Source organism: Lytechinus variegatus, chromosome 9, assembly GCF_018143015.1.
Source record: "Lytechinus variegatus isolate NC3 chromosome 9, Lvar_3.0, whole genome shotgun sequence".
Taxonomy (NCBI): domain Eukaryota; kingdom Metazoa; phylum Echinodermata; class Echinoidea; order Temnopleuroida; family Toxopneustidae; genus Lytechinus; species Lytechinus variegatus.
Window position 1 is genome coordinate 15,388,739 of NC_054748.1, and position 23,503 is coordinate 15,412,241.

General features: G+C 36.8%; 1 protein-coding gene across 1 annotated transcript in view; it reads left to right on the top strand.

Moving 5' to 3' along the window:
- The window catches only part of LOC121421049 (solute carrier organic anion transporter family member 2A1-like), a 40,914-nt gene that overhangs the window by 7,588 nt on the left and 9,823 nt on the right, over positions 1-23,503 (top strand). The window contains exons 2-4 of the mRNA XM_041615648.1: positions 19,178-19,683; positions 21,052-21,293; positions 22,034-22,186. Of these exons, the coding sequence (XP_041471582.1) occupies positions 19,214-19,683; positions 21,052-21,293; positions 22,034-22,186 (865 nt within the window). The 5' untranslated portion in view covers positions 19,178-19,213. The remainder of the gene's footprint in view (positions 1-19,177; positions 19,684-21,051; positions 21,294-22,033; positions 22,187-23,503) is intronic.

Genomic DNA, 23,503 nt, shown 5'->3' on the forward strand with positions numbered 1-23,503 from the left:
CCGAATTGCGTAATAATCATTCTGTAAATTCATAAAACAAGAATTTTTCAAGAATTTTTAAAAAGGGGAAAAGGGTGTTTTATTCAAGGAAATTTGTAAGATTCCATACATCAAATACCAATTTCCTGTAAGATTACGCAATTCGGTAAGATTACAGGTGTTCTCGAGACTCTGCTGCAGGAACTTCTTTTATTTTTTCTAACAGTGTAGAACAAATGTGACCAAGGTATTAACAATAACTTCAAGCACTGCCGAATGACAAAGCTGTACAAAATACTAAAAGCTCAGTAATTCTTTAAGGCCGCTGCACACTTCAGTTATGTTTGGTCTACGACCCGATTTTGGAATAAAACGCAATAGATTTTAATGATTACACTGCAAAACTCCGGTGTGATTTAACACCGGCCTGGAATCTACACTAAAAATTCGAATGTTAAATCAACATTTGAAAGATTGGAGGAGTGACGACCTTTTCCAAATGTTATTTCCAACCTTGTATAAAGCTGAATCCAACATTTTAAGTGTTGGGTAGAACCATTTAAAGTGGTAAATACAACATTTAGAAAATATTGTCACTCCTCCAACCTTTCAAATGTTAAGTAAACATTTCTTGTTTTTAGAGTGTATATATATCCACACCAGAGAAGTATTGAAACAATACCAGTTTGAAATCAAACCGATGCTGTTTTTAATACTACTGAGTGCTGTATAAACACCTATCTGGTGTTAGAGCAAAACGAAAATGGTGTTGCTTAACACTTCTTTGGTATGGACATATAGATTCCGGGCTGTTGTTAAATTAACACCGGTGTTTTTGCAGTGTATATTAAGACATGGAATATCTTACTGTGTAATGTTCTAAATCATTGTACGAACACCTACGTTCAAATCTGTGATTATGCTATCATCCTTATATGAATAAAATCGAAGTTAATAATATCTATTCGTAATGACATCGTAACAATCTTACGATTGGCTATGATTAGAAACTAATTTCACCTCCACGCCCCCCAAAAAGGCTTGAGATCATTTAAAATTATTATACTAGTATGCTTTCAGTTAATTTGAGCCTTAAGTAAAAAGATAATTTTCATTCACATTTTCAGAAAATTAGGAAACTGATGAGTTCCAAAATCAAATCGTGGCCCATGCAGTCATAAGATGTGCGGTGGCCTTTAAAGGTCAAGTCCATCCCAGATAATTATGATTTGAATCAATAGAGAAAATTAAAACAAGCAAAACGCTGAAAATTTAATCAAAATCGGATGTAAATCATTGGCGGAGGAAGCCAAAAAAAATTAGGGGGGTCCACCTGGAATTTTGTGATGGACACAGGTAAAAAATTTGACAAGCAAAAAAAAAAGTTATCAACAAAAAATTTAGGGGGGCTGTACCCCCGCTTCCGCCGCCTATGATGTAAATAAGAAAGTTATGACATTTTTAAGTTTCGCCTATTTTTTACAAAACAGTTAACATAGGCACGTCTCAGTGATATGAGAATGAGAAAATCGTCGATGTCTCTCACTCAGTATTTTTTTGTATTGACTGAATTATACAATATTTTAATTTTTACATATTTGACAAAGAGGACCAATATTATTCCACCATAGAGTAATGGTCATTCTACATGTTCAGGGAGGAATAAAATTTTGTTTCACTGACAATGAGAAGAAAATTGAATTTTTCCTATTTCACGAATAAAATACCTAAGAAATAGTGAGTGGGTGACGTCATCAGTTTGCCCAATTGCATACCGACCAAGGATGTGACTATAACTATTTTGTGAAATTACGCTAAACTTTAAAATGTCATAACTTTTTTAATCCGATTTTGATGAAGTCTGCAGGAGAGGCGGATTTAGGATTAATTTGTCAAAGGGGGGCACATTTTCCCGGGAAAAATTTTACAAGAAAAAAAAAATGGTTTAAAAAAAAATTAGGGGATTTCGTTCACGCAAAAAAATATTGACCAAAAAAACGGGAAAAGGTCTTCACTGTCAAAGGGAGGGGGGTGCACATTTCTGTTTCAGCGGCATTTTTACTTTACAAATGTTAATTGTGCCTCTCAAGGGGGGGGGGCACGTGCCGGCTGTGCCTCCCTGGTTCTGCCAGTGGTTTGCAGTGTTATGCTTGTCGAAATTTTTCTCTTTTTTTTCAAATCAACTTTGTTGTGGTAGACTTGTCCTTTGATATCAAGAATCAAAATTTACACCGGATCTCTTTCGATAGACACATCCCCTGCGAGGTTAAAAAATATTCTTGTCATTGATGGGTTGAATTCAAACCACATCTCTGTGATGTGAACTGAATGTCAAATTTCTAATAATAGCTTGTGTGCACGCAATATCTTACTATCAGAACGGTGGCGTATGAATGAGGCAAACATTTTTTGGACGCTGAATATGGTGGGTGCGGCAAAATTTCAAAGTCCAAAGGGATCAAAGCAATCGAGCAAAAATTATGACATTCTTGAAATGAAAATCTAATTTTTAATAGATTTAATAGAAATTCAGGTGTTAACCTCATATTTTACCCCTTTTTTCATTCTCTTTTCCACCCTATTTTATTCTTGGTTGTGTAACTTTTTTATGACGCATGACCCCCATGTTTCCCTCAAATGTCCATCAGTTTATCAAAAATGATATTTCTGTTTTTAATTTACATATTGGCTATGTTGGCTAATAACTTCAAGCTATGTCGCATGACAAAGCCGTGACAAAGCACACAACCTTGCATTGATAACATAAATCGGGAATTCTAACCGGACGTCACGCGACAGGCACATGTTATCCAGGGGGTGAGAAGAAATTTTAAAATTGATGAGTTATTACAATAATTTAATAAGGACTGTGCCCCCGACTAGTCTGCTGTGCAAACCCTTCACTCGAGTTCAGCCGACTCATGCCTTGTGTACTGAAGGCATGTGCTAGTCTCTGCTTGGAGACACTCGCTGATCAAAATTTCAATCAGTGTCTCAGCCTACAGACAAGCCCCCGACTGCTCCTCTTTTCTCACGAGTTCAAAATTTACTCCCTTGTTTTACATCGGGCGAAATCCCAAATTTAAAGTTGACATTGTAAATGATATTCTTTTTTTAAGTTCACACCTAGTTACCAATAAGGCATAGCATTTCCATGTATTTGAAAGCAAGATAAGAGAGCATTGTAGATTAAATGACTTGCTCACGGGCACAGCTGCCACGGCCGGGGATCGAACCCCGGACTTTTTCATGTATAGCCAGGTGCCCTAGACCACTCGACCACGGCACCTCTAAATGTTCGTGCAAGAAACTCGATACTCAAATTTACTCAGTAAGATATCACAAGCAGCACAGACGGGAACTAATTAGGCCAAAGTTTATTCAATTTAGAGTTCCAAATAGCTAAGTTGAATTACTGAAAACGAAATAAAGAATGGGGGTTATGATTTCGTAAATAGGCATGACAGGAGGGATACTTTTCATTCATTAATAACCATTTATTTATTGGTATATACATGAGTAAATAAATATTGACCAGCAACACGGAGAGGACATGCTGAAGTTGACAATATTTTTTCAAACGTTGAGAGAGAAATTGATTCTGGTGTCATTCTGTCTGACATCTCTGACCATTTTCTTATTTTCGCTAGGATACTATCTCTCTTTGATAACAACTCGTACTCTTCTCATGTAAAAATGGTTAGGAAAATTACCCCTGAAAAGATTGCCAAACTCAAGGATAAGCTAAGTTCACTCAAATGGAACGAAGTATTAGTTACAAACGATGTTAACGAATCATATGATAATTTCATGACTATCCTTCTCGATTCTTTTAATGAATGTATCCCTCTTGTAAAATATAAACCAAACAACAAACGGACACCACGAAACCCCTGGGTTAGCCTTAGGCTGCGTTTATGCGACCTCAACCCAGAATCATGATTTGAATAACGATTTGAATCATGATTCAAAACAGCAACATGAATCACGATCCGACAGAATCAGCGTTTATACGACCATCTTTCTAACGCTGTTTCTCCCTGAATTCGGGCCGATCCAGTGCGCATCACAGTGCGCAGTTTGACCCAGGAAGTATAGGTCAACATTTTCGCGCGTGTTTCTAACTTCAAGTCGGCTGCATAGAGTTAAATACGTACTAATACGTGTTTAGGTTTATATAACTCTATGGTCGGCTGCTAGATCTTTGCTGCCGCCCGAGCTAACGCGCGATCGTTTGTTCAACGTTTACTCGGCTTCCGAAAAATAAATCTTTTACTTCCAGAATTCCGTGTATTGTACCTCGTATTGTTTTTGTTTACTTGTATTAAATCTTGTCGGTTCATCGAAAATGGTGTTCGGTAGCCGTAGTACTGGGCACGAATTATGTTAATTTTGTCTCGACAGGCGGTGCCACATCTCCGTAGAAATCCCTCCCTCGCAAGCGCCGCTGAAAGGGATTCGTATCGTCTTATCAGTCTGTGAATCCCGGTAAGGGATGCTTTTGCTGCCAAAGCACAAGCAGAGCCCTGAGTTCGTCGTCAGTCCAATTTGTGCCTTTGGAACTTGAAGATATGATTGATGAAAACAATGAAATATACAAATGACGCTACAGTACAATCCCGGGGGTACAATACACAGAATGATAATTCCTAAATGCACGTGACAATTGGCATACCAGTACTAGTACACTGGCAATACTGCTACACGAAAATTAACCTGCACGAAACACAGCGCGCGCCTTTGAGTCGAACCCGGAAGAAGCACGACACAATGACGTCATAGAATCATGATTCAAATCACGATATCGTTTATACGACCTTTTTCGTTCGTGATTCTGCAGAAACGTCTTTCCAAACGCCCCTTTTTTCGTGTTTCATGTTTGTGATTCTAATCATAATTATATTCAATTTCGACTAAGGGTGCGTTTATTCGACATCACTTTTAAGATCTATCAATAGAAAAAATAACCTTTATTACAAGTATCGTGCAAACCCGTCAGATGCTGCTCGTGAAAAATACGTCAAATATAAAAACACCTTGACAACTCTTTTGAGATCTGAAAAAAAGAAATTTTATTGTTCTAAATTTGCAGCGAGTTCAAATAATATAAAAGATACATGGAAAGTAATCAATGATGTCTTAAATAAGAAAAAAGATCGCAATACTATAAAACATGTGAAGATCAACAATTCAGTTATTGATAATAATTTTGATATAGCTATGAACTTTAATAATTATTTCTCAGGCATTGGTCCAAATCTTGCCAACGAAATACCACACACAGATAAAACCTTTGAATGCTTTCTAAAGAACCAAAACCCACATTCACTATTTTTTATTCCAACCGATGCTAATGAAATCATAAAGATAGTAAAAGAACTTAAAAGTAAAAAAAGTCCAGGCTATGATGAAATAAGTAATGACTTGTTAAAAGATATCATTAACGAAATTGTTATTCCTTTAGAACACGTCATGAATTTATCTCTTGTTAATGGTATAGTTCCCGACCGAATGAAAATTGCGAAGATAGTTCCTATCTACAAAAAGGGAGATCCGTCCGATATAAGTAATTATAGACCTATATCTCTCTTATCTTCTATTTCCAAAGTCTTGGAAAAAATTATATACAATCGTACAATAAAATTTGTGAGGAGTTTTGGTCTTTTATCAGAATCACAATTTGGCTTTAGGCAAAAGCATTCAACAACACATGCAATCTTATATTTCATTAATCATATAGCGACTGCTGTTGACGACCACCTTCACACTCTTGGTATCTTTCTGGACCTCTCCAAGGCCTTTGACACCATTGACCATGAAATCTTATTGTCTAAACTATCACATTATGGAATTAGGGGGAAGGCCTTGGAGTGGTACAGAAGTTATCTTACTGGAAGAAAACAGTTTGTCTCCATAAACAATTCTAATTCCGATTATAATGACATGATTTGCGGAGTACCCCAGGGTTCGCTTTTGGGGCCATTATTATTCATTCTATATATCAACGATTTTCAGGATTCATCAAAGGCCTTGTCTTTCATATTATATGCAGATGACACCAGTGTTTTCTTTTCACATAAAAATCCTGATACTCTTGTAAACATAGTAAATACTGAACTCAGATGTATTCATGAATGGATCTGTTGTAACAAACTTTCTTTAAATGTTGCAAAGACCCAGTGCATGCTTTTTAGTAATTCAATCACAGCTCTACCCAGGAACGTCTTTCTTAATAATATTTTAATCGATATTGTCGATTCAACGAAATTTCTTGGTCTATATATAGATAACAAATTTTCATGGAAGCCGCACATTACGTATTTATCAAAACTTTTATCTAGAAATGTTGGCGTCATAAACAAACTAAAAACTTTTTTGCCTCCAAACGTTTTATCAAATTTGTATAATACCCTTATTCTTTCTTACTTAAATTATGGGATATTAGCTTGGGGCAGTTCCTCTAGAAATCAGTTGGATAGACTACTACTTACACAGAAAAGAATAATGAGAATCATTTGTCATAAACACAGATTAGCTCACTCAGATCAATTGTTCTTCTCCAATAAAGTTTTAAAAATACAGGATTTGTACTGTCTTCGCCTGGGCTGCTTTATGTTTCAGTTAAACCAAGGAGAGCTGCCAACTTCCTTAAGTTTACTGTTTTTAAGAAACGAGATTTTGCACAGCTACCCCACCAGATTATCGTCATCTTTCCATCTTCCGAAGCTCAGAACTTTTTACAAACAGAAGACTATTGTTTATACTGGTCCCCATTTTTGGAATTCTCTAGATGAATCTTTAAAACTGACACCAAGCTTATTTTCGTTCAAACATAAGCTTAAGACTACACTGATAAATAACTATAATGTTACACTATGATTTTCCTGCAGGAGGCTGTTCATTGTCCCATGTTTGTGCTTGAGTTGTTCTGATGTACTTGTCCCGTTTAGTGTAGTCTTGTATCGTCCCGTCTAGTTTGTATCTTTTTATACCATTTTCATTAATTAATGATACTGTAATATTATTTTGGGGAACCTGAATTACAAGCTCCGCTTTCCAAGGTTTCCCCCACAATATACAGCTAGCATTTAAGTTAAAACTGAACTTTCTAAAATTCAATTATACATTATATCTGTGTACTGGACCTTTGTGAACTATTTCAATATTTCTAATTGTTAATTTATTCTATACTCACATTTCTGTTGTAAAATAATTATCTTTGCTGTTATTGTGGAAATAAACGAAACGAAACGAAACGAAGTTGCCAATTTACGATCTTTTTCATGCTGATTGGATTGGAGCTGTGATTCTCCCTATTCCTTTCTCTGTCATCTCCATCCTACTTGCATACTAGTAGGCCAATATAACGTATTTTTTAGTAAAGGCCCTGGTTTTAAATTGTGAGACACACCTACTGGACTTTGAATCCAAGTAGATATCCTAATATTGAAAAAGCTAAAAAAAGAGCGAAAAAAATAACATAGAAAAAAAAGGAAAAAGAAATAAATATTTGAATTCTACTTTATTCATTTACTTTTTTTCTTTTCTTTTTTTTTCTAAGAAAACAAACATTAATAATATAATATATATGATGGCGAAAATAGTCAAATTGACTTGTTGCCAACTAAAAATAAGAACCCCCCCCTGCTTTCGCACAAGCCATGCCAATTATCACTGTGTGATTGTTGACTGAAGCCTATTTGTAATTGTCTCACTCGTTTTACTCATAAATGAGATTGAGTTCGGATTAAAAACCTGATGAACAGTAAAATTCTAAATTTCACAATCAGTCAGTGTAACATAAGACTGTTCAAATGGATGTTCAGTGCAATTCACAGGGCGGAAACCAGGGGGTAACCTGGTTTCTGCTGAACCCCGCCTCTCGCCAACAGCAAAAAAAAGGGATAGAAGAAAAAAGGAGGGGGGTCTTTTATTTTAGCTTGGTAGATAGACAGTTTTAGGGTTTATCCAATGACCCCCCCCCCCCCCCGCCGTCCCAAATCAGTCGATTGCAACTGAAATGTTTTTCGAATCGGGGAAAGCGTCACTCTTTTTTTCTAATACAGACCCCCCCCCCCCTAGAATTCCTGACTACGGCTCTGATTCATTTCCCAATCTTCACCATAACTTGTAGCAGGAATTTTAAGTGTTTTTTACAATGATTTTTTAGGGTTTAAAATGATGGGCAGGACAGAACTTTGAGGACACGGTACCAGACCGTCACGTCTCCACCAATTGAAAATAGAAACCACACCAACAAAACACAGGAAACTCAAACTGCCGACTGTAAAGTGGAGTGGAATTGAAGTCGGTTAATAGTCCAAGAGAATAAAACCAGGTTCAATAAATAGGAAAAGGGTCAAGTTAACCAAATGACATTATGAATATTACCCCCCCCCCCCCCGACTTTGAAATCCTTATAATGTAGAATTTAAAAACTCCTCCTTTTCTACCCGTTCTTGGTATTTACCATCTAACGGAACTTTCCTCGGGGCCCCTCGGGGTAACCCCTGGCTCTTGTTGTTTTCGAGACAAGTGCATGGCGGAGTGGTTCTGACTCTCGCCTTTCAGAAATAGGGTTGTAGATTCGAATCCTAGCCATGGCGTGTTTTCCTTCAGCAAGAAATTTATCCACACTATATTCGTTCCTGGCGGAATGATTGGGTACCCGGCATGCAGGATTAAGTCCTTGCATGCACTGATGAGCGCCAGCTAAAGCCGGGGTAATAATAGTAGTACTTTGTACCACTCAGGCAAAAAACGCTTTTTTAATGCCAGCTATTATTATTAGTATCATGAAGAGGCTTATGTAAGCTTTTCTTTCTGCCACATTTTGCGAATCGCTGTTTATTGATATTTTAGATGCCTTGCCTTTTTTATCATAATTTGTTTGTATTTCATCCTTATTTTAATAATTGCAATCTTATAAATATGTCATTATGTTGATTTATTTCAATAAAACATACCTAAAAAAATATTTGTTTTTTGCAAAATTTTCCTCTGGACCATCAACTGGTCACAGAATGATCTTAACCGCGATTGGAACCCAAACCATGTCCGAAACTGAATAATTTCATACTATCCTCTATAACAGCCAGTGGCAGATCCAGGGGGGGGGGCATCCAGCCTGTCTCTCCCCCCTTCCTCGACAACCATAATCAATATTTTGTTTAAGTATATATGCCGTTTTTACACAATTTACCCCCTAATATTTTATTGTAAAAACCTTTTTTTTCTTCCTTGTCAAATTTTACGTTTTCAAGATGATCCTCATTTTTTTGATGACTAAACTTTTTTTTCTGCTTGTCAAATTGCTTGTCCGGGCGTTTCTTTCCGTCTGTATGAATATATAAGTTTGTTGTTCCAGTGGCAAACTAATAATGATAGTTAACGACCCAAGAAAGAAAAGAAAGAAAATGAATGAATGCGAAAATCGCAAAAAATCATACTATTTGTTGCATTTATGTCAAACAGCATGAAAATAGACGTTCGTCTCAACAAGGCCAATTCTTTGTTCACTCGCTTCACTCTTTCGCAAAACTTTTAGATATTTCCTCCACACACGCCATGTTTGGCCATCTCAATCATTGTCAATCATTATGGCTCGCTATACGACACTGCTTCCTGCTGCATACCAATAAAGGAAATAGGAAGTGATTCGTTCTAAAATGAAGCTATTATTACATTAATTCATAACGTCCTATCAGAATCTAACACTGTCTTGATTGTTTAACATGATACATGTACCTTCCAAAGTCTATCAAAATCGATTTGACTCACACTGCTCAATTAGGTCCTTAGATTTATGGATCCTTTTGGTTATTTGAAGTATTTAAAATTAATGATATAGGATATTTATATTGCGCACATATCCACCTTGTTAGGTGCTTAAGGCGCTCCTATTCAGGGGCGGATCCAGGATTTTGAAATAGGGGGGGCGCCAGCGGCGAGGGAGCGAAGCGACCGAGCGGGGGAGGGTGTGGGAGGGGGGAATACCCCCCTCCCACGGCAAGGACTTTTTCAAAATATCATGTCCAAAAGAAGCACCTTTAGAAGAAAAATGCACACTTAAATCACTGTAACTTCATGAATAAAAGACACATACTGACTCATTTAGGAGCTGGTTTCCAGTCACACACCGTATAAGCGGTCATTCAAAACATACATTTGGCAAAGGCTCTTCACTTGCTTGCATCGTGTGATTGAAACGTCAAATTTAAATGGTACGAAACTGAGACTTGTAATCGATAAGTTCCGAATAATCCATTCTGTTTATTGTCATTTGTGTATTTACATTGTGTGTTTCAAACGAGAATTGTTTAGTCGTATGGCAACATGCATAAAATTTGGTTCTTTTTTCCCCAAAATGCACAGTAAATTGTTACAAACTACAAAAAAAACGACATCATCTTCTGGTAATCAACCTTTTCCCTCGTATTATTTTCAAATAATCTTCAATAATCCAGTCATTCTGCACAACCTCAAAGTAATATAATGCTTCTTAAGGGGATTCTCATCATTTTTATTGTTTACGTTCAAAGTCTCTCATCGCGTTGCCATCTTAACTTATGACCAGCCAGGATGAAATTGTATTTAGATTTATTTTAACATAAGATAATCAATTTTTACGAAGCACTTGTTAAAACTATACCACAAATAATTAAATAAGGTCAATGATAAAATGCTAGAAAATTCATGTCAGGAGCTTTGATATCCAGTCCATAATTGTATAAGTTATAACTATCAGTGGCAGAAAATGTAAAATAAACCGAGGCTCGTCTTCGGTATACAGAGTTCAGAAGGCATTTTGTAAGCTTTTCATTTATGAAATTACAACTTGTTTAGACCATGAATTCATATAGGCTTCCAATTTGATGTTTTTTCTACATGTTGAATCAATGTATACTAGCTTTCCATTACAACAAAGTAAATGTTGTAAACTGTATTGATTGCCTTCTGTTGGGCAAAGCTATTCCTGCCAAGTTTGAGCTCAATCATGACTTTTATTTTTTTAAGATGAAAATGTGGAAAGTTTATTTATGCAAGACAAACGAAGAACAGACGAGATAGTGGAATTTAATTACTCACACTATAATATATAAGGGATATACTTTTAAAGCTCTGCACTATAGATCCCGTTTGCTGCCTGTGCAAGTCTCGAGGTTCTGTGGGCATAGCCACAAAATATTATATACGTTTTTCGTAAGTAAAATACTTCAGTAAATAATTTAATAACGAATATCACACCCAAATGTATTTCTATGACATGCATGATTAATTCAAAGAAGTTTTGCCGTACAATGCATTATCACGTAAGCGCGATTGGAGGAATGTTATGAGAATGTGCCGCTTTAGATTTAATACCGTATCCTCCCATTTTGTCATAATTATATTGTGTTAAGATACTGCATACTTAACTAGTTCATCATCATTACAATGTTGTGATTGCTTTCAGCTAGGTTTGTGTCTGTTCAGTGGTGTTGATCTTTTTTTTTTTGCGTAATCGCTGGTACAAATTTAGTTTCTGAAAAAGAGATAATGATTTTTTTTCATATTCGTTGGAATGATTGCTTCGGCGAAACTTAGTTTGGGCGCCCTGGATAATATGCCTCTGAATCTACCAGAAAGTGTAAAAGTTAGTTTACATTAAATACAAATATGTCTGACCTATACATTTCAGTGAAAATGTACATGACCAAGGCAGAATGATAGTGCTGCGCACGTGGCGCCCGATATAGGGCTTCATCTTTGAGTGAAGAATAATCTCGGGGATAGACATTATCATTCGCATCGTTGACACTTTCTCTCGCGATCTGTTACTTACAATTTACATGTATTTGCCATAAAGACGGACAAACGCATGTTACAAAAAACACAAAATTTCGGGAAAAAATGATATCCAATCCAACATCTTCACACTGGTCACTGCACTGCAACTCCCGATTACAAGTGGTGCAACTTTCCAACCAATCGACTTGCGCGCCCTGGAATTCAGGAATTTACCTATTGCAATACAGTATGACAGAGGTGCATTTGTGCGAACACAAAGGCCATGAGCGTAAGTTAAAATATAGTTTTGACTAGATCTAGCCCTTGAAATTGACTACATTGTACCAATCCAGTAAATATAACCATCAAAAAAAAAAAAAAAAAAATCTGGCGAAAATAGGGGGGGCGCGCGCCCGGGCGCCCCCCTCTGGATCCGCCACTGCTATTACATTTTGGAAATTACATGCTAGAAATGATGTAACGTGTGTTTTCTTAACTTTAACTTTCCTTAACTTTTCTCACTGCTACACAAACCATTAAAACATCGCTGTAATTATAAATACGAACCATAAATACTTCAACGTGACATTGAGCATCGGTATGACAAAGTCATATGACGAGAATCGTGGGTCTGGATAATCGAATCTGAAGCAGACGAAAAAAAAAACACTATCGCTTTCTTCTTGAGTTCGTTTTATATTTCCCGACGAGAATTATAGAGAAAGTTAGGGACGTTGCGAAATTCACTTCAAAAATAAATTACGGTTGCCTATTCTCGTGTATAATTGATTTAAAAAAGTGAAAATAAAGTGACAATAATTCTATGACGTAAAATAAGAATGACACAAAATCACTGCCATTGTGGGAATACCAATTATCTAATCGAAATGGCTAAAATGAGACGTTCCCCTATAGTAATCAAAGTTTGTTGACGGATGTTGTGGAATTCCCCGATACTGCCAATGAAAAATGCTAGATAAAAATGAAAACTCCCATAAAACTATTGGTCACATGAAAATCAGATGAAAATAATACATTTTTCTAATGACTTATAAAGAAAAACCCCCTCACATTACGAAACAAATAATTTTAAATGAAAAAAAAATTGTGCAAACGAAATAACTACTAATGCCACGCATCAACTATTTGGGAGTATTTCATTTTGTAATAATCAAATATTTCAATTTTAATGGCATTGATGAGTAAAAGAGATTGCATATATTAACAATGAAATTAGCAAATATGACTTATATACTTGCTCTTTGAGGCATGAAATTATGTTTTAACTTCTTACGGGAAAATATAAATGAATTTTAAAAATGATATGATAACAAAGGAATATGGGTATGTGATATATTACCACTCTCATTTTCGTAGCGTAAATGATATCCAAATCACTCTTTTGTGAAAATACGCAAGAAATGAAAATGTAATAAAAAATGCATCTTATCATGATGAAATTAAGTGTTTTTATTTGTTTGAAACCAACTCAATATTTTCATGTAAGGGTTGATTCGACCTGAATTCGAAATGAGCGTTTTATAAGAATATATTTGGAACCTTTGGTTGTAAACATAAATGTGTGGAAATGACAATAACCGGTTATGTTGTGCTCAATCGGAAAATTACCCTGGATCGTGAGGTCATTTGAGGTGTCATTCATTTGTCTCCTTGATCTTTATCTACTAAACATCAACATGACAATGTCATGTGTCGTGGTGTGACCAAGGCTATGATTCAATTCATCTTCATGTGCATATCTATGCCCTGGTTACACCGTCACCTTATCGTATACGTAAATGACCTGGAATGAATTCGACAAAGGAACATGAACTTGGACATTATCATAATTAGTTTATGCAGCAAACATGGCAAAGGCACGATTTCACAAGTTCATGGACTTCCAGTACTTATGAATAAAGATAGATGCTCACGTGCCTTTTTAAAGGGGTACTCCGGGCTGAAAATAATTACTTTCAAATAAAAAGAGCTATAATTTCACTGAGCAAAACGCTGACGTAGAAATCCCATCAAAATCTGGTAACAAATATACCAAACCTTGATCTGTTATAGTAAAAAATATTACTCTGTCAAGCAAAACCTAACCATAAAAATTGAACAAGCCACACAAATTAATAAAAGTCATCCAAATGTTGTCCTTTAACACTCTGAACCCTAGACTTTCGTGTCTTAATCAGGCACCACTACACCTCCACCTTACTTAGCAAACTGACTTTTTCACATATCATATCCGCTTGGCTGAATTCGAGGAACAAAATATTGAGATAGATGTTTGAAATTGAGATGATAACGAAAGTGATACCCGGGTGTCAACCGATAATCACCTATTGTTTCATTTAACCCGCAAAAAGTAAACATGAAGCAAAACAATCTAAAAAAAATAACTGTTTCAATTGATTGCTGGGGTGACTAGATAGCCATCTGTACTTTTTCTTTGAAATTTTATATGATTTTATCTTACGGATAAAAGCAAGAAGATATTGAATACATATCAGAAGGGAATGACATGATAGGATTTTACCTTTGTCGGTTTTGTGGACTTTCCGGCTATATAGGGCACACACCAGTAATTCAAACTAACGTTTACGTGTTAAATCATAGTCATAGGCGTAGAGAGGGGGTGGCTATATGAGGGCCTATACAGTGCGTATAAAAATGGACAGTTTTGTAAAGTCTATCATTTTTTTCAAATTATGATATGTATATTTTGATATCAATAGATGCTCTGAAGAATGTCATTCAAAAGAAAAATAAGTTTCGTTCATGCTTGAGCGCACACGGAACGTTTTGCCAGGGGTTCTAAAAAGGCTTGCGCCAAATGGTAGAAATTCCAGAAACTGAGAAAACATTGACGATCAGACATTTTGCTAATCAACAGACTTCCTCTTAAGCTTTTCATTATCTTTGACATAATTTTCGAATTTTGTTTTCAAATTCCATTTACAAAGCATTCATTTACTTGCATTGTTTTGCATTTTCATTGAACTATCTTTTAGCATCCTTTCATGTAAGAAGAAAAATGGTCTGCCAACTCAAGTGAGGAAACCTGCATTATTAATGAAAGAGCTTGTAATTTATTCGAATACTTTCATTGTCTGCTACAAAAGTTACGGTGCATGTGAAAGACTTGAATCTTTTCCTGTAAGATTTAATATTGTCCTGTCAAGCACCATGACCCTGGGAAGCGAGGGTGCTTCAGAAACCCCCTATATTTCCCTGGGGGTGATGCGTGTATTATTCATCAAAGGCAGTACCCCTGGAAAACGGTTACGTATGTTACAAATTAAATACTGAACAAAAATTACCTTAATTTTGTAGCGAAAATCTATTTTCTATTGCTTGTCGAATTTCTCTTTAATCAAAAGGAGCTTAATTTCTTAGTGAAACTTTTTTTGGGGGGAGGGGGTTCAAATTTAAACCAGTATCCCCTAATGAAATTGTTCCCACCGCTCTGAGAAGCACACATTTAACTTGTTCAAGGAACCAATGTCCCCTTGACAACAAGATTCATGTCTTTCAAAGGCAAACTTTTGATAAGACTTCAGAGCATCTATTAACATCAAGATATACATATCAAAAATTGAAGCAAAATTTCGATAGACTTAAAAAATGTCCTGGGTTTTTTTTTTTACAGACTTTAGAGCCATCCCCTATTTATCCCATGAAAGGGCGAGGACGGAGAGGCGTATATAAAAAAAAATAAGAGGAGGGGAAAAGTGAATGAAACGAGGGGAGGGAAATAATTGAAATAACGAAAAAAAAATTTCATATGTCATCGAAAACATCGCAGGAACAGAACTCTTTTATAGATATCATTTTCCCCCTCTAAGAGAAATCATGATTTACAATATAAAAATCCTTATTTTACAGCTTAAAACATAAAGTCTGAAACTAGACTCGCTACTCCAGAGGGCCAATTTTGAGATGGTAAGAAAAAGTAGTTCATTTTATCATTCTCTGTTTGATATACAAACGTTGTGCATGATTAAAATCATGAAAAGGAATTATTTTTAGATAAACCTTTCCAGATTGCATAGCACGCGGATGAACGTCTCAGACCTCAAGCAGACTTCTGCCTCAATTATATCATGTAAAAGCAGGGGCCGTGGAACAATCTTTGAAGAGGGGTGCTAGTTTGGAACAAAAAAAAGACATCACCCCCCCCTCAACCCCCCCCCCCAAAAAAAGGGGTTTTCTACAGGAGCAGCCCCACTCCAAAGGCAATATATATAGGCCTATCCTGTTATACGATGATAAGCTGTGCATGACATTTTGTGTATGTAATTGTGTGTACTGTTTGATAAGAGGAAAGACACACACTGATTTTTGTCGATAGCAAATAACAGTATTCAGATAAAAAAAGATTTGATATCCACATGTGAAATGGTACTAAATTACACACTTTGGTAGTTATAATGGTATGAGATAACTGATTGCCGTTTTTACGAAACCTGAGCTTAATCATGTTAATCGGTGTATTTCTTCTTGGATATGTTACAAAAGTTTCTTACTCCTTTTAAAAAAGGTGGGGGAGAGGCTAAAAGAAAATTCTCGAACATCAGGAAAGGGAGACTGGATGAAACACTCATTTCCATCATAATCATATCGTATACGTGTATACATTACAGTTAGTGTTTGCTTGTACATACGATGTTGTCTGTGTTAAAGTGTGTGGGTGTGGGCGCAAGGTGCGAGCATGCGTGTGTGGGGGTGTATATATATATATATATGTTGATACAAAAGGGTAATTGTAAATCCAATGTTATTTGCAACCTGTTTAAAATGTCTTTGGTTCGACGTCTGTGTATTATAGGCATTTCGCTTATATTGTGCATGAGGCTTTGAGGAAATATTGAATTTCCTGGAATATTGCCCTATTACTTCTCAAAGGCATTGGACTTGTTATGAATACTTCCCGTGAAAGTGTCTATTTTACATACACGGAATTTATTTGACGAATATATAAACAATTACAATAACGAACTAATATTCTTTTACAGACATTTATCACTTGCAATATGAATTCTTAGTTGTTGGAAAAGGATGTTTTTTATCACCAGAATGATATTTTAGAATCTCTGCCATTCATTCTATATGTTCATCAGTTACGCAGCCTCCAACAGTACTTTATCTGTAAGGACTGCAATTATATAGTGCAGTAAACGAAGGCTGGAACTTACATAAAATGCATGCGTTCAATAAAAAGGGGTGATTAGATATTAGCGTTGATATTTAGTCCGAAGGCCTCATGTTACGCAATAAAAGGTTTATGAATGAGACAATCATTACTCATTCCCAACGGAACGGAAAGATGAGGGACTAGGGTGGAATGAAGAGGTTAAAACGCTTCAGTAGAGAAAAGGAAGAGTATTTACCCAATATTTCGTGAAAAGGGGACAGACGTGTTTGTTGTGTAAGGTGTTGTCCCACGTTACGCAAAACGTATGTCTCATCAGTAAATTCCAATGCAACATTGTATGAAAATTTACACAGTATTTGGTATCATTTTACTTAACAAACATTCACGTGCCGTCAAGGTTTTAACCCCATATGAGGTAAACATTTTTATTGCGTGTGTTGCTTCTCAATCGTTCTTGCTTCCTCTTGTTTATGTTCATATTTAGATTTCATCGTTCAGGTCCTAGGCATGAAATAAGTATATATGGGTCTGGCGACTTTTATCAAACAAGCACGCTTGAATGTTTACTCGCAAATTTATATAATCCACTGATATACAGATAGGGGTCTCGAGGGCCTTTGACCCCCTCCCCCACCCCCAAAAATAGATTTCTATATCAAAAGGGTGACAGACTTTGCTTTCTTGTTCCCACCTTTTCTTTAAAGAATTTTTGTCCCATAGGTCATGTCCGGCCTCCTCATTTTTCATTACTCTTAAAGGAGAATGAAACCTTTGGAACAAATGGGCTTGTGTAGAAACAGAAAAATCAAAGAATAAGAAAGAAAAATTGGACAAATAGTGAGAAAGTTATGAGCAGTTGAATATTGCAATCACTAATGCTATGGTGATCCTCACATTGGCAATGCGACAAGGATGTGTGATGTCACTGATGAACAACTTTCCCTTTGGTGGACTATAAAATACCCTCAAAATGTCCCTTTTTGCTTTTTGTTATGATGATACAAACTCTTTATCCATGATGTATTCTTAAAAAATATGTATTACATGCCCTCATGTAAACAGAACACATTATTTATGGATAGATGTGATAAAAGAGGCAATTCTAGTGAAATATATACTAAAGTAATGGGAGAGTTGTTCACAAGTGACATCACACATCTTTGTCGCATTGCCAATTTGCTATCTCCATAGCATTAGTGATTGCAATATTCAAATACTCATATCTTTCTCATTATTTGTCCGATTTTTCTCAAACTTTCATTGATCTGTTTTCTTTGATTTTTCTGTTTTCACACAAGCTATCTTGTTTCAATGGTTTCATTCTCCTTTAAATTAATATCCCCTATACCCGATGAGAAAATTATTCCGTCAAGGAATTATGATTACCTTTTATTTTTTATTAAGAGATCAATATCTTATGTCACCAAAACAGGTGATTTTTTTTTCAGAAGAGTGCCACAAAAATCAGGGAGTTGGAGTGCGGTAGGGTTGCGCATCCGCATGCGCAGAAGCAGTTTTCATGTTACCTGTGTATGACAGGCTAATTATGACCACGGCATCACAGGCCTAATTCTTTTCCCATAGACTCGTGTGATAAAGTGGCACTTAATGAGAATTCATAAAAATAAGGAGGAAATTCGAGGGTTGAATGGTTACTACCAGTGGATAGGATAAATGTCTGACATTCCATATCTGACCAGAAAAGGGTACCGCGACCGGCTCATTTTAAAAATAAATCAGCATTTATGAAGACTACACCTGATGGGATCAAATACATCTGAAGTGGTTAAGTGATTTGTGATGACAGTCTGTTGTGAATCTCCAAAATTGCGCGAATAATGCAGCGCTGTACCTGACTTTTACTGAATTGATTTAAGTACAGAAAAATTTATAAATAAAATTACCGCAAATTATGCTGGCGCAAATATTCACTACTGAATGACACGGGCCGTATAAGCTACAACAAACAACAAATTCATCACTTGAGAAAATAAAATGGCCCTAATTCTTTCGCCTGTTAAAACATAGTTCCATAGTGGTGACATATCTTTCTAATTGGGGAAAAATTAAGTTCAGTAGGTACCCTAGAATCAGTGTTAGATTTTCAGTCATATTCATCCTTTTTTGTCAATCAGCAATATCAAATTTTAAAAAATGAGCTATGGGTTGGCTCGAATGAATATCTCTGGCCTGCCAGTTGTGATTAGGCCCGCGCAACCTCACGGCAGACTGTCTCACACCTGATTCTCTCTCTTTTCTGTCTTCCAGGTAAACGTTGAAATCTGACCAGAAAATAACACAAGAATGGCCCCCGAGAACGAAGAAAACGGGGTATCCGTCCCTATTGAGGAGCCGAACAACGAAGGCAAGAAAACAAGTGACGGCAGCCAGCTAGTCGTCAACGGAACGGGTGACGAAGACGGCGATCATGCATACTCTTGCTGCTCATGGAAGCCCGGTTTCCTCCAGTTCCTGGCTTCCGGTCGCTTCTTCTGCGTCCTGCTGTGCATGGTGGTCGCGTCGGATGCGTTTAATTCTGGGACATTCGGTAGCGCAGTGACGTCACTGGAGACGCGTTACAAGCTGCCATCATCTCAGCTTGGTTTCATCAACAGCATGTACGAGTTAGCGTCACTGGTCCTGGTCCTGTTTGTGGTCTACTATGGAGGGAAACCAACGAGCAACAGGCCGCTGTGGATTGGCCTCGGGAGTGTGGTGATGGGCATTGGAGCAGTGGTGGCGCTCTTACCACAGTTCTTATTCGGCGCTTATGTGTAAGTTTTTTTTTTTTTTTTACTTATTTTTTTAACAAGTTCACACCTAGTTACCAATAATGCACATAGCATTTCCATTTATTTGAAAGCAAGATAAAAGAGCATTGTAGATTAAATGCCTTGCTCACGGGAATAGCTGCCGCGGCCGGGGATCGAACCCCGGACTTTTTCATGTATATCCAGGCGCCTTAGACCACTCGGTTAAATTATCCGATAGGGGTCGATATATTTTCGGATTTTGAATTTAGATGAAGCTGTATCATAAACATTCTATCAGAATATAATTGGATAGGCCCTATAAATAACGCTATCTTAAGTGAAATAATCCGGAAAAAAGCGATGCCTAGTTGGACATTGAAAACACGGTCTTTCTTTACCGAGTGGGCCTACATAATTGGTGGCGTCATTACTTTGTAACTGCTAATATGTAACCAAAAAGAAATGCTTGCACCACAGCACCAGGCACCCGGGGGGCCACTTACATTGGCGAGTGGATACCATGCGCGACCAAAAAAACACGTAAAAAGGATGTCTTTTTCACGTTAGGGCACGTTACGTACGTAACGTGATAAGGGTGTCAAAAACACAAAAATAATGAAAAAAGGGTATCTATTTCGCTAGGAAAATTACGTGTTTAGGGTCGAATATACGGGGATGATAAAACAAAATTAAAATGTTTTATAAAGGATGTCCTTTTTGCCCCAAAACTTCGTGTTTAGAGTCCGATTTGCGCGAGGTGTAGAAGGTGGGGTCGTACTAAACCAAATAAGGTAAAGCCGACGACCGAAGGACCCGTAACAATAAAACATTCCTGTACTTGTTTAGGGGTTCATTTCAGGGAATATTACCAATAAGAGTATCGTTTTGTTTCCAATACTTGTTAAGGGTAGGGTTTCACACGCCAATACTTGTTAAGGGGTGCATTTTCAGAAAATGGAAATTACGTGTTTAGGGTGCTTTTCGAGACCCCATGGTCGCGCATGGTATCCACTCGTGGATGGAAGTGGCCCCCCCGGGACCAGGCATTATAGGTGGGGACCTGGTGGGTGTTTTATAAAGCTGTTCGTTAAGTTCTTGACTTACGCACGACTGGAACACGTTCTTATATTCTAAGTCAGTCATAAAGAATATATCATTTAGCGCAAGAAAGGATCACTAATCGTGGGCAAAATAATTGGCGGCTTACAAACAGCTTCATGATATACCCATCCTAGTTAATCGCTTTTTCTATCATACTCACGCATGGGCTCTTTTAGATTGCGTGGAACCAATATCCATGATGGGGACCAGGTAATGACGTCACACCCTACGACTACGAGCGTTTCCAACTTTTTAAAACTTGATTTCCTTTGGTCAATTTGTGTTCAGACCTCTTAGTGATGGCTCGAAAGGCAACTCAAGTACCGCTACATGCTCGGCGGGCTCTGGCAATATCACTGACCATTGCACCAAGAATGAAGGGGACACAGATAACGGTGAAACCCATGCTGCTTTTGTCTTCATCATATGCGGGCAGATCATCGTCGGTCTCGGTTGGACGCCGGTGATGGCGCTAGGCATGTCTTACATAGATGATAACGTGAAAACCTCTACGTCCGCAATGCACATTGGTAAGTCCCTTGTTCCTAGAATCATAATAACAATACAGTTCTAGATATGAAAGAATTCATAATAATGCATTTTTTGCTATGTAAGTGAAGAACTTAATAAACATTTCTAAGGTAAAGTGAATTTGGAGAAACAGGGCATCTTAAAAAAACCCAAATATTTCAAGGGGGAATACTCCCAACAAGCAGTTCCAAGTCAAAATTTTCGGACAAGCAAAAGATTGAGGCATCAATTTTTTAAGGGGTGAATGCACTCTCCCCCCCCCCCCACACACACACACATACATTCAGTGGTGAGAGTTCCTGTTAACAGGTTTATCCACACGTATTCAGCGCTCGCGATCATTCAAATGCCTCTATCAGTTTTGTATAGTTATTCTTCTAAGTAAAGGCTTGATAAAGCAGACTAGTTCTCGTGAAGAAGTATAAATTCACTGGTTATAATCCATGATGCCGAAAAGCAGGAACAAGAACGCATGCATGATAATATTTTACTTGAACTGAGTCTTATTGAATGCATGATACTCAAAGCTGTATTTTATTCTACTGCCACTCACACTATCGTAGGTAATTTAATCCATCAATACAATTAATTGAAATAATAATTATACGTCTAATCCATTTTTTTTCTTCAAATTTTATAAGGCGAAAATTCGTATGTGACGTGCCAAAATATGATATGCTTTTTTCAATTTTTATTTGTGAGTTGTAAATTTAGTATGACTGCAATTTTCTTGAAACAGGATATGTTCAGAGTATGTTCGGTTTCGGCCGGATCGCCGGTTTCCTCATTGGCGGAGTGACGGTTCGCAAATGGGTTGATTACTACCGTGACGATCCGGATAATTATGGAGTCGGACCCCAAGATCCGCAGTGGGTGGGGGCTTGGTGGCTCGGTAAGTATAGTTTGGTTTCAATTATTATTTCCAGCTATTTTAAGTCTTTCTTAAAATTTTCTAAACTTTGATTTCTTTTTTTTTCTTTTTTTTAGAGCTACATTCCGTTTTCTTTAAAAATCCATGATTTTATTTTTTATGGCATTCTACTATTTTCAACAGTAATTTTTTTATTATCTATATATGTAAGGGTATATGTGAATATTTATATGTATGTTATGATCTGTATTTTCGACCTATATAAATGATCACTTATCAACCAAGATTCCAATAAATTCCAATTGGTTGATTTTGACAATATTTGTCATTCTGACACATACCACCTATCCTTTTTTTGTGACTGTAGGCCAATATTCCGATCTTCTCTTTCCTGTTTTCTAAGATTCCTAGATATTTACTTGTTATTACTTGGCAACTCATTGTTCTTTATATGGGTTTTAAGGTCAAGTGACCGGATACTCTCTTTGACTTTGTGCTCTTGTCTTGTTTCCTTGCAAGGCCGAATTAAATCTAAACACTAGAGATTTTTTTTTTCTTTTTAAGATAAGCATATCCCTTTCCCTAGGATTTTTTTTATGTATTTATTAAAAGTCAATACAGAACATATGATTAACAAATCTCCGATGTTTAGGAGTAAAACAGATCAACGATAATCATGATAATCAAAATATATAGACGTAATTGAAATTATTTGATGAAGAAAAAAAAAGATTATAACAGAAATAAAAAGGCAGGATAACTGACATTAAATAGACAACAGTATATATAAAATAAATAAACCTATGATGCAAGAACCTTGAGAATGAATTATTTCAAAATCTTAAAAGATTGTTGGGCTCCTGGGGACAGTGGTAAAGCAAAGACGTCCATCGGTGCATGGAAAATTCGTGGATGATGGGCCAGGCCAAGAAATGAGACAATCCGCTGCACCCCCCCCCCCCCTCCCTCCCTCTCTCACACACAAACCCTAACACACGAAGACCCAATTTCTCTAACCGATTGGTTGTTGATTTTTTTTCTACACAGCAAAAACTGTGGTGTTAGCCGGTGTACATAGAGGACCACACCAGTTATTTTACACCGGTGTTAAATTGGTGGTGTTAGTTTTACACCTATAGGTGTTATTACAACACCTATGGTTGTTACATTTACACTCTTTGGTGTTATGTTCAATCTCTAGGGTGTTATTTTAACACCTCAGGGTGTGGTCCTCTATTAACACCAATTGGTGTCAGTTTTAACACCACAGTTTTTACAGTGTACTCCTTCTTCTTTCTAGTATTTATATTCAGTACATTCTCCTTCCTTTGCTTTTCT